Source organism: Zea mays, chromosome 8 (assembly GCF_902167145.1).
Source record: "Zea mays cultivar B73 chromosome 8, Zm-B73-REFERENCE-NAM-5.0, whole genome shotgun sequence".
NCBI classification, from domain to species: domain Eukaryota; kingdom Viridiplantae; phylum Streptophyta; class Magnoliopsida; order Poales; family Poaceae; genus Zea; species Zea mays.
This window is the reverse complement of record NC_050103.1, coordinates 106,609,111-106,621,726: the sequence shown is the minus strand read 5'-3', so window position 1 is coordinate 106,621,726 and position 12,616 is coordinate 106,609,111. Positions and strand designations below refer to the sequence as shown.

At 46.5% G+C, this 12,616-nt stretch overlaps 1 protein-coding gene and 1 long non-coding RNA gene across 3 annotated transcripts; both read left to right on the top strand.

Moving 5' to 3' along the window:
* Positions 1-5,289: 5,289 nt before the first annotated feature.
* On the top strand, positions 5,290-6,291 carry LOC103635659 (uncharacterized). The gene is made up of 3 exons (XR_557535.3): positions 5,290-5,391; positions 5,497-5,589; positions 5,846-6,291. It is a non-coding gene; the product is annotated as an uncharacterized lncRNA (long non-coding RNA).
* A 658-nt stretch (positions 6,292-6,949) lies between these two features.
* On the top strand, positions 6,950-11,279 carry LOC103635657 (putative disease resistance RPP13-like protein 1). 2 transcript variants are annotated; one of them, XM_008658063.4, is made up of 2 exons: positions 6,950-10,542; positions 10,777-11,279. In XM_008658063.4, the coding sequence occupies exon 1, from the start codon at positions 7,180-7,182 to the stop codon at positions 10,513-10,515; it is 3,336 nt and encodes a 1,111-aa protein (XP_008656285.1). In that variant the 5' UTR covers positions 6,950-7,179; the 3' UTR covers positions 10,516-10,542; positions 10,777-11,279. The 2 variants fall into 2 exon arrangements, with proteins under 2 accessions (XP_008656285.1, XP_008656286.1); XM_008658064.4 differs by having other exon boundaries at positions 10,664-11,279.
* The last annotated feature ends 1,337 nt before the right edge of the window (positions 11,280-12,616 follow it).

Below are 12,616 nucleotides of genomic sequence, written 5' to 3'. Positions count from 1 at the left end.
GCCTCAGAGACATTTTGAGAAGGTACAACCTTCGAAATGTTGTTATAAATCTGTGGTTACACCATCGAGTGTAACAGTAAGGGTGAAAAAGCTCCAAAGTCATTCCTACTGGGATGCATAGCTAAAATACCACCTAAGTAAAAGGTGAAGAAGCTCCAAAGTCGTTCCTACGGGGATGCAGAGCTAAAATACCACCTAAGTAAAAGGTGAAGAAGCTCCAAAGTTGTTCCTAGGGGATGCAGAGCTTAGCTCCAAAGTCGTTCCTATGGGGATACAGAGCTAAAATATCACCTAAGGGTGTGTTTGGCATGGCTCTGCTCCACCACAGAGCAGCTCTACTCCAAAACTTCGAGTGGAGCAGCTTTGCTCCAGAGTTTAGATTGTTTCTCATAACCGGTGGCAATGGCGGATAAATAACTCCAAACTCCATGACTAGGTTGCTTTTTTGGAGTTTTCAGAGCAGCAAAAGAGGTACTCTAAAAAATTGTACTGTAGCTCCAAAAACTCCATAGAGTTTACAACTCTAGAGTTAGGGTGTTTGGCATGCCCTGGTCAGCTCCTCCTCGGAGTTTTGCTCTAGAGCCATGCCAAACACGCCCTAAGTAAAAGGTGAAGAAGCTTCAAAGTCGTTCCTACGGGGATACAGAGCTAAAATGCCACCTAAGTAAAAGGTGAAGAGACTCCAAAGTTGTTGCTAAGGGTATACAGAGTCTTACTATTACGAAGTGTTTTTATTAACATTTGTTGCATCATATCATAGCATCATCCTGCATCATAATACCACATCATTCATCATTTTCCATCATTCAAAATAATGGAAAAGAAGGGAAATTGCTCCTTCATTCACAATGGTTGACCTACGAAGTTAAGCGTATCTTTGACAAAGAATTATGAAAGGATGCTGCAGCTCTACCCGTTACTATTAAACGGTAAAGAATTCCTCATACAAGACCTACAACAAGGCCTTCGGGACTAATACTGTCACCTCAGCAACGATATTCCTTATGCAAGACCTATGGCTAGACCTTCGAGTTTAATAATGCCACTTCGACGAAAAAATGATTTTTCTTTATGAAGCGTGAAAAGAAGGAAAGGTGGTTTTCCCTTCGGCTCAAAAACGTCACATGTGAAAGTTTCACGCTACACAAAGAAATATCACTAGTAAGAATTTGATCACCAGTGCGATTTTCTCGTGACGCTGGTTACTTCAGTCACATATTGATACCTTTCTATGACCAAATTTACATCTTCGCTAAAAATTACAAGTGACGAAGATTAGGCTTGCATATTAATGACGAAAATGAAAGAAACGTCATAGAAACACACCTTTGACGAAACAAATTCGTCACAAATTAGATTTGATATCGTCATCGCTAATTTGCCTTGTTTGGTCGAGGTAATGATGAAATAAATTGGTCACAGATGAGTTTTAGTAATCGTCGGCCCATGTGTACACCACTTGACGGCGTGGGATCCTTGGCCTACATGGCCCACGTTGTGTTTTGGCAAAGTGGGACACAGCCCCCGGCCTCGGCTGCTCAGATTTATTTGGCAAAAAAAATTTGCTCCCGCAGAGCTTCGAACCAACAACCTAACCTAGCACAGGTAGTAGTGCTACCATAGACCACTCGGTTGTTGTTATAACCAATGAGCATTTTTAACTTGTAATCCATTTACACTATAACCTATTCCCGTTGTTAAGCGTTTGGTTGGACCAGCCTGTATCGCTCGCTGTGACCGGACACAAATCGCCGGACACAAGACGCCGCCATGGTCCTCCTCCTAGTGATCCCGCGCCATGCCGAGCAGCAAGGTTCCCCTCCTCCTGGTGATCTCATGCCGCGCTGTGTCCTCTTCATCTTCCTCTGCCGCCACACACATCGCCGGTGAGGACCCCCGGCCTCTTCCTCTTCCTCTCCCTCTCCCTCTCCCTCTCCCTCTCCCTGTGGTTCACTATCGGTGATTTTGCTACTAGGGTGTTGTTTGGTTCGTCTCTTTTGATCCGGGACCCAATTATAGTGCGAGACAATAACATTACTTTGTGTTTGGTTCTGATATGGGGTAAATGGATACTATGGAATCAAATCCTACGCTTATTAAAATGCCATAACGCTGCATGTGGGATGACATCGCTGGTGCTTCTAGTTTTCTTGAAATTTTCCCATTACGGATATGAACCAAACAATGTGCGGTTTTGTTTACTTTTTTTGGAATCACGGTGGCAGCCACTCCCTTGCCGTTTACATTTGCGTGCTCCTAACCAAACAACATCTAGGTCTGTTAGTAGTCAATGTTCTTCATCTGATTCAGAAAATTCAGAAACCAAACCAAACGCTATATTGTTGTTTCTGAATTTTCTTCATCTGTATTACCCGATTCAACCAAACCCCACATGGTTTCTATTTGCATATGCATGTTTTATATGTTTTTGCATCAAATTATTTGTGAATATATCGTTATTTATTGTGCAACATGATTTGAATAAAATATAAACAAATTCTACCAAAAAATTTAATTTTTTTCTAACCAAACTACGTTTCTCGGTAAAAAACCACCGAAATTCGGTCAAAAACAGTGGAACCCGATCGGGAAAAGCGAAATTCGGTTATTTAAACAGTTAGGAAAATACGAAATTCAGGTGAAATTCGATTAAATCCCATTTTCAGAAACATGCAGAATCAGGTTCCTTAAAACCTGAAGCGTTTTGCAGCGCTCTCCGCGTTCGGCGCATCTTCAGCCGATCGCGTGCTGACGCGTGCGCTGCAGCTTGACCTGAGATTTCCGTTCGACGCGTCGCCTCTCCCTCTTCTACGCCACGTTCCAGCGTATGACGTACCCGATAGTCATTCGCTTACGACGCAAGTACGCATACAACTCTCGCCATGTCGTCTGGTCTGTCACAGCAGTCGAGGGGCATGGGCGAGGCCGTCCTTCAGTGTCAGCAGAGGACGTGTAGGGCCCCACCTTTGCCGTCCTCTAATTCTTAACCTCACTGGTCTACCCGCCCTACATTCTTATCTTCCCACCAGCCTCCCTCCCACAGTCCCACCTCGCCCTCCTGCCCTCCCGATGACGTCCTCTCTGCCTCCAACCACCCTCTCTCCCACCTCGCCCACCTGCCCTCCCGATGAGGTACCCTCTCTGCCTTTGATTTCGTTGGACTGTGCCCGACCCCAGTCTCGGCCGCGTCCACCGGTGTGGCCTCACCCACGGTCGCCTCCCCGATCCGAGGAGCCCCGCCGACATCCCCACTGCAGCGCCCTTGCCGGCCTCCCCGCTGCTGCACCTCGCATCGGCGTCGTCCGTCGTCGACGCGTCCGGGTCCTCCTCCCCGGCCTTTGCCCACCCTGCCCACGTCCACCGGCATGGCCTCACCCTCTGTCGCCTCCCCAATCCGGTCGAGCCCCATCGACATCCCCACCGCCGCGCCATTGCTGGCCTCCCCTCCGTGGCGCCTCGCGGCGGCACCGTCCGCCGTCGACGCGTCCGGGTCCAGGCCAGGTAGAGGAAAGCCGCGAAACCCATGAGGGTCACGAGGAACCCCGATCCCCCGAAGCCGATGCCGAGGGCTGGGCCGACGGATACGAAGGGCGAAGGAGAGTAGAAGGGAGCGGCCGTGTACCCGCCCCTGGGAGCCGGCGCGCTGTACCCGTAGGATCGAGGCGAGGAGGAGCGCGAGGAGAAGGCCGACCCGCCGACGCGCCCGCCCGAGGCGGCCAGCGCCGCCGCGTGCGGCCCGCCCGCCGATGCCGCGGCGAGCAGCACACCGGCCAGGAGGAGCGCGAGCGCGGGCCGCTTGAGCGCCTCGAGGGAGTCGAGCACGGCCATAGCAATCACCACACCACCCCTGTGCCCCAACAATGGCGGCTCGCCAGCAGCACCGCCATAGCTTTTTACTGGTCTCGCTCTCCCTCCTGGCCACCAGCGCGTAAGGCCACCTCATCTCTGCTGGCAGCCCATTCGCGCCGCTCGTCTTAGTGATCTGCCTCTCGGGCTCCCGGCTGGCCACGGGTGCGGCGACGACCTGGGAGAGGTGCGAGCAGTCCTATGGCTTCCTCCCCTGCACCGCCACTGTCTTCAAGAACCTCTTCCTCATGCTGGAGTACGCCTTCCTCATGTACAAGGTGACCACGTACCTATTGGTGGGGAGTGAGCTGCTACTCGGAATCATGGGGGCCGGCCTCGTCGGCAGACTCCTCCTCCCCATCCTCAGCTCCCTCCCCGACGCTCTCCTCATGGTCAGTTTCCTCTCCGTTCGCTCGCCTCATTCTGTGCTTTGTTGTGATACATCACTAGATATTCGGTTGTTGGCTCCATGGTTCGAGTCCGTCTAGAGCTTCCTTCCTTCACACTTTCAGTGTAGAAAGGGTCGCCGAACTGCTTTTGCGATTGGCAGGGGCCGCAGGTCAAAAGCAATCGTAGTGGTGATGGTCTAATTGGAGTTGAAAACATGTTTTCACTTTCATTTCTTTAACGCTTTCCTGTCACATGCTCCTATTTCATAGGCCTACTGTTTCTAGCAGTCTAATTTGCTTTGACATTGGATCGAAGTATAAACTTTTGGTTATTCCTTTTTACGGAGCCCTGGATCGAACAAGCCCCTATCAAACTGCTATTAAACAAATAGTTTTGGTGAAGAAAAGGCAGGATCAGAGCTATTTTCCTACCATGAAGATGGAGCCATGAAAACGTTTTCATCTCCTTGACATGACAAATATTATAACAAAACTCGGATACAAGCCTTTTTTCCTAATGTTTTGTAAGACAACTTCAATTCTATAAAAAAACTGCTTCACAAGAGGATCCATACCTAGAGTCACATTTAGAAGGCATTGTCTTACCATATTGTCCCTTAAATCAAAGTTATGAGGATAAAACCATGAATTCTATATTCGATCACAGGTCCCTAGATAGTAAATAGAAGTATATAACCATAACTGCAAAAATCATAAACAAAACAAAGACACTCCTTGTTGTTGCTGCTACCTTCCGGCAGGTGGGTTAGACCACAGAATTAGAGATGTCCCATCTTTCGTTCAAAAGCATAGATGTGGACAGCGGCATATCCTGATGGTCTGAATACCTAACTGCTGAAGAACCAATTCCTTCGGCATTGACAACCTAGAGGAACATAGGTGTTGTTGTGCCACAAGGCCCCTTTGCCGGTATCCACAAACATCTTTAGATGGAGCCAGTGGTTCAGCTGTCAAAGGTTGCAGAAGGCTTGCTGGCCAAAATGTACCTGCTGAATAGCATCCTGGACTATTAGATCCAAACACACACATTCTCAGATGCATTTTGGAAAGCAGGTGTCTTTCCAAATTTCCTAAAAATTTGCGTCACGGTGTCAAAAAAAATTCAGAACATCCTAACAAGCTGCAGCCGGAAAGGGTAAAGGATTCAATATTCTTTTATTGTTCACATCTCTTTGTGGTTCATTCCTAGAGTTTATTTGGTTTAACACAGTGGTGAGTCATTCACTCTAATGCTGTGCAGGTAGATAAGTTTGGTCTTGATGCTTTAAACGAGAATGTTGAAGGTTAAATGCATAATCCTGATCAAGAGCATAATCATGAGCAGTGAATCATGGTATGTGCTAATTGCTAAGCATATAAAGAAATCAAAACTTTTAGGGAAACCCCCCTCTTTCTTTTAGTAAAAAACGTGTTGCAATCCAAAACAATGTGTGGTACCACCCAAATCTTTCCAAATTGTGAAAAATGGATTGCATCAATTAATCTGAGTTTTACTATATTGTGCTCTCACTAAGCAAGCATATTTGTTGAACTTATATTATGTAGTACCTCACCTACTCTAATTATGTGGTGACTTGTTTCACTTGCAGCTCAGTTAAGAAGGTTACTGATTTCTAGGGCTACACTTATGTTTCATTAACGGCAAAAAATGTTGTTGATTTCATAAGCAGCATCAGAAAGAACCATGTTGTCATTATTTCAAGTTTAGATTCTGCAAAGAGGAGGGTAATTGATGCATCCAGGTAACTGAAATGTCTAGCTTCAGCAATCTCATTGTTGCTTGAATGTTTAGGCGCTTTTACAATTTCTCGCCTGCATCAATTAATCTATGAGCCTTATCTTTACGTTTCACCAGAAGATGGTAAAAAGGATGCTGGGTTGACATATGGACATAGTTCTGATAAGGATGCCACTGTTCTTTCAATGTTGATGTAATGAAAATCCTTTGATGATATAGATGTGTATTATCTTTTGGAGCTGTACTAAAGTCTATCGGACTACGTTGTTTTATTAAAACTAAATCTGGACATAGCCATATGAGCTGCTGCCCTGTTTGGTGTTACCAACACTACATGTCGTGTTGAATTTGTTTAGTACTCGAGACAAGTCTATCGTTTTTATTTGTTAAAGCCTATTGGTATATAATCATTGTGACTTTATTTGTCTAATTTTGGTGCCACATTAAACTATTTATCCTATATGGTGTAACATATGGTTTAATTTATTCCTCTGCGTGCATGAGGTGTCCAGCGCCCGATAGGGCGCTTCCTTTTCTAGTTCAGATAAAAACGGGATGTGTAACCCTGGTCCTGAAGTCAGTCAATGCACAGAAGCATAGGGTCGTTACCGGTAGGGATGAAAATGGTCGAAAGTGTTTTTGATCGTTTTTATTACGAATAAATAGGATATAGAATATACTGTACACATTTGTATTTTTTTTCTTTTAACACTGAGCTTGTAAAGATTTATAAAAGATAAATCTCAAATTTATTCTATATTTTCTCGAATGATATATATACAAATTCGCTATTGATTCCGAAACAAATGCGGTATTTTTTTTCATTTTTTGTTATTGTAGAGAATAAATAATGTATAAAACAATTTATGCAATATTTTATTTTTATTTGTAACGTAAAAAATCAACATCAAATTATCTATTTAAAAATATTAAATTTATTTTTATAGTTCAGATTACCATTTTTTATCCCTAGCTGCCGGAAGGATACTCTCGAGGAAATTGGACGGAAACTTCCCCGTCATAGCTCGGAGAACCACTCGAGGCCTCGTCCGGTTGGTGAGCGCGGCACCCCGCTCCCACAAGGCCCGTCGCAGCCGCTGACTCCATCGGTCCTCACTGTCCTGTAGTCTCCTTGGTCACCCAACATCCGCGCGCTGTGCGCAGCCTCGATCTCCGATCGGCGAGATGGCGGAGACGTTGGCCGGCTGGCTGGTGTGCCCGATCATCAAGATCGTGATGGATAAGGCAAAATCTTGCGCTTCCGACAGGATCAAGAGCCTGGGCGACGGCGTCCCCAAGGCGCTCAAGCGGATGGAGCACTTGCTGTATCAGCTCCGCGCCGTGGGGGCCGCCGTCCAGCGGCGGGGCTCTCCGAACGGATGCGGGGACCCGGACTTCCGTGAGTGGCTACAGCAGCTCATGGATGCCGTGTACGAGGCCCTAGACGTCGTCGATGACTTCGACGACTCTATGCCGCCGCCTGAATCCCCCGTCGCCAGGGTCAGCAAGCGGATCTTCGGCACCGACGAGCGCGTCAACAGGCTCAACGATGTCGTCGACAAGCTGGAAGCCATCTCCAAAGCCTCGCCGACACTGATTCTGACGGCGGAGGCCAACGCGTCGGCGTCGCGCGAACAGAGCGGTCACCTGCCCCCGCTCGGCCGCATCACGGCCTCGCTGCGCCACCACAAGGACGTGGTGGTTGGGCGCGACTGGGAGCTGCAAAATATGGTGTCCTGGCTCGTCGGCGCAGGCGGCGACGCCCAGGTTGTCTCTGTCCCCATCGCGGCGATCATAGGACATGGCGGGATGGGGAAGACCACGCTGGCGCAGGTCCTGTTAGAGGACCCGAATGTGGTCTCCACCTTTGAAATCAAAATCTGGATCCAGCCTTTCCCGACGGACAACGAGCTTGAGCTTGCCAAGAAGATCCTCCTGGGCGCCGACGTGGGCGTCGACGCCTTCGACGGGCTGACGAATTTCGACTTGCTACTGAAAAAGATAAAGGAGAAAGTCTCGTTGCGCAAGTTCCTGCTGGTGATCGACGACGTCTGGAACAAGGAGAACATGGGTCAGCATGAGTACCGAGAGATGTGGTCCAAGGTGCTGGCGCCCCTCAGCCACGGGGAAAGGGGAAGCAGGATCGTGGTCACCACCCGTCAAAAGATGGTAGCGAATTTGCTGTCCGCAAGCATGGAGGTCCGGTTGGATGACTTGCCGGCCAATGACATCTGGTCTCTGTTCAAGAGGTATGCCTTCGGTGGCGAGGACATTGATGGTCAGCCTTGTGCACTGCAGGACATCGGAAGGAAAATTGCCCAAAAGCTCAAGGGGTCTCCAATGCTCGCCAAGGCCGTTGGGCAGATGCTTGAAGGCAACCCCAGTGTCTCCCACTGGAGGAAGGTGCTTGAGATGGACATCTTCGACAATGTTTCCAAGACATTAGAGTTGTGCTACCAGAATTTACCGGGCCACCTGCAACCATGCTTCGCAATCTGCAGCTTATTCCCCAAGAACTGGAGGTTCAAGCGCGATAAGCTGGTGAAGATTTGGATGGCCCTTGGTTTCGTGCAGGCAGCGGATGGGAAATTGGAGGATCTGGGAAGTGACTACTTCGATCAGCTTGTGGCCAGGTCCTTTTTCCATAGGCAGAAGGTGGGGCGTCGGAGTTACTATTACATCCACGACCTTATGCATGATTTGGCCAAGAAGGTTTCTCGGTTTGATTGTGTGAGAGTTGAAGATGCAAAGAAGGAGATCCCCAAGACAGTTCGGCACCTGTCTGTCTGCAGTGATACCGTGGCACAGCTCAAGAGCCGACCTGAGCTTAAAAGATTGCACACGTTGCTGATTCTCAAGAGCCCTTCCTCTTCGCTGGATCAACTGCCAGGAGATCTTTTCACAGAGCTGAAAAGCCTTCGAGTTCTTGGTTTGGAAGACTGCAATATCATTCGCCTACCGGAGAGGATTGGGAACCTTAAGTACATCAGATACCTGGCACTTTGCAAATCAATCACCAAGCTTCCACAAGCACTGACAAGGCTCTATCGTCTTCAGACCTTAAGTAGTCCTAAGGGGTCTGGCCTTGAGGTCCCGGAAGATATCGTAAACCTGACGCGTCTGAGACATTTGGACATGGATACATCCAAAATCACCGGCATTGGGAAACTGGTTCACCTGCAGGGATCTGTCAAGTTCCATGTTAAAAATGAAAAAGGCCATACTTTAGGAGACTTGAATGGTATGAATGGTCTTCGTAAAGAGCTTCATATCAAGAATCTTGATCTTGTAGCGGATAAACAAGAAGCCTGCCAGGCTGGGCTAAACAAGAAGGAGAATGTTAAGGTCCTGGAATTAGAATGGAACTCGACTGGTAAGATTGTGCCCTCTAGTGAGGCTGATGTCTTGGATGGCCTTGAACCCAACCAATATGTTAAAAAGCTTACTGTTAGAAGATATCATGGTGATAGATCACCAAACTGGCTTAACACAAGCTTGAAAGTGAGTGTCTTCTACGTTAAATACCTGCATTTGGTCAACTGCAGAAAATGGGAGGTCCTGCCTCCTCTGGGGCAGCTTCCATGCCTCAAGGCTTTGCGTCTGAAAGAGATGTGTGCAGTGAAAAAAATCAGCTTCCGTGACTTCTATGGAACCAAATCGACTGCGTTTCCATCTTTGGAGGAACTTGAATTCGATGATATGCCTCAATGGGTTGAGTGGACCCAAGAAGAGAAGAATATCGATGTGCTACCTAAACTCCGTAGGCTGAAGCTTTTGAACTGTCCCAAGCTCGTTAGGTTGCCCCAGCTCCCTCTGTCCGTGAGGAAGGTCTCGGTAAAAAATACAGGATTTGTTTCACAGCTGAAACTATCCCCCTGCTCTTCCTCGCCATCAAACGCGTGCAAGTTTAAATTAGATACGTGCTCTGCCACCATCCTTACAAATGGCTTAATGCACCAGCAACATAAGGAATCAATTGCTACTTTGGCTCTGAGGAACTGTCAAGATGCAAAGTTTGAAGAGCTTGAGAAGCTGACTTCCCTGAAGAGTCTGCAAATATGCCATTCAAGCATTAACGATGGCCAGCTGGGCACTTGTTTGAGGGGATCGCGAGTACTTACCTGTCTGGAATTGTCCAACTGCAACAACATCACATGCCTTCCACAGATGGAAGGTTCAGACTGCTTAACAAAAATGCATGAGTTACGCATTCAACAGTGTTCTGAATTCTCCTCTCTGCGCTCACTGCCAAGTTTTGCGGCTCTAGAAAGTGTATTGATTGAAAACTGCTCGAAGATCACTGCGGGATCGTTCCCTACCGACTTCAGCAGCAACACCTCTCTGAGAAAACTGGGCATAATGAATTGCGTTGAGCTGGAGTCGTTGCCAAGCGGTTTCCCATCTTCACTGCAAGTTCTTCATCTAATTGGGTGCAAAGCAAGTTTGACGAAGCAACTACAACTCAAGGATGGACCAGAATGGGATAAAGTAGCTAGTATTCCCATAAAACAAATCCGTTGATTAGAATGTTGTTATGAAGATCAAAAGGTGCGTGGTGTACTAACCTGGAAACTTTAGTTGTTTATTTCATCATTGCTTAATTGGTGATGTCATCTTATAAAACAATATTTGTAATCAATGAAATGTACTCCTTGCATCCGAGCGACAGAGAGATAGAGTTGATTCTAGTATCACAATCTCATTGCGGAACACCACGGCGTTGGGTCTTTTCTAGAGTTGCCACCAACAGAGAAGAACGAAAGTACTGAACAGCTTTTGCAGGGATGCTCGGGAGGCGGATTAGGCTGAGCAAGAAGACATCAGACTCACCTTGGGAGATCCCAACACCTAGAGCCCTCTAGAAGGCGGAGGCAAAGGTGCAGCGTAGGAGTATATGAGTTGTATCTTCTGGTGCTACATGGCAAACCTCGCAGGTCTTGTCTCCAGGTTCACACTTCACACGACATTGTGTTATATACATGGTGATTAGCTAAGGAGGAAATTAGTGGTGAGGATTTCAATCTAGGTTATTCAACATTAAGGTCCTGAATTCTAAGTAAATAATTGTACGTGTGGCAGTATTCTTAAGTAATTTCCTTAGCTGTGCCTGTGAACAATATTATCCTCAGTTAAACATTTTATTTCTTTTACAGCAAGCAAAAAGGACCACACACACCTATCTTCTAATCTCTTTGGCAAGATAGAAATATCTGTATCGACACTTAAAACAGGCATCAGACCCTAATTCCACTCTTCTGCAGCCTGCAGGGCAGTGGGCAGGAACTTAGCGGGGCCCCTCTCTAGTTCATCGTTTGCTAAACGAGGCCTTGAGCTTGCAATCAAGTCCTACATATTTAAGGAACTGCTTGCTATCCACTGAATTATGGAAAACTGAAACCCAACGCAAAAAATTACAAAATATCCGCGGGAACACTGAGCCTACTGCTAATTGCTGAAAACAAAACCTGCAACCGATGGACTTTAGCAATTCGACAATAGTGCAAGAGGATCATGCTTCTACTTGACCAAAACTCTAACCTACTAGAAGGAAGTGTATGAGATGCAACCAATGTACTTTTTTTGTCACTCCTTCCTCAATTTACAGTAGCATTTTGTGGTTTGCTCTGTTTGAACAGTTCCTGGTTAACTGTTGAATTAATGTGGGCCTGGTCTAAATTAATATTCAATAATAGTCAATGCTAAAGGCTCACTTTAAAGTTACGGTGTACTAGTACTTTAGTACCATACCGGAAGTTCAAGATACAATTCAATCAACTTAAATAGGTGGATCGTTGGTGTATCAATTGAGAAGCTGAGAAAAAGATAAAGGACTGACACGCGCGCGCGCCGCTGGCCGGGCCGGGCCGGGCCGAGACCGTGGTAGATCGGACCTTGGTCCGAATATTCCTTACTAATGGTTGCACATTTTGCCTAAAGTGATGACCGTCTATTACTGTTGTACGTTACTGGCCGTTTGCTGTGTTATGGCTAGCAACGGACAAGCTGTAATGGCTGTCAGCTAGTAACGGCCGTCACGACCGTCACTGATGGCGTTAGTTTCTAGCTGGCTGCAACGGTAGCTATGCGGAGGTGGTGAGGCTGCTTCTGGTGACGACAACACAGTACGCACGTACAGTCTCAGACGCATTACACAACAATCATGTATATCTGTCTGCGTCAACTGTGTACAACTACATCGAACATACACACGAGATGTCTCGTGTGAATGGAGTCATAGATGCCTTGAGCATCGGTCCCTCCGTATGGTACACTATGTTCTTAGTATTTGTGCATATTTTACTGTTGTTTACTGCTTATATGAGTAGCAATACACATATGCACATACATGTCGTCACATACATCATTGTGATTTTCTGGATTAAATTAAAACTGAAAATATCTATTCATAATAATTTCAGACTGTTTTATGGATTAAGCTAGAAAATTTGTTTTCTGAAGTTTAATTAATGGTTATATTATTACTCATTCCATATCACCGATCATATGGAGCATATTCTATACTTTCTCCATATTCTTTTATAAAACGTATACGCATATAAGGTTCCAACTTTAAAATCTCTAACCAATAATTTAGCTATGGCTATTATAATACAAACTTGAT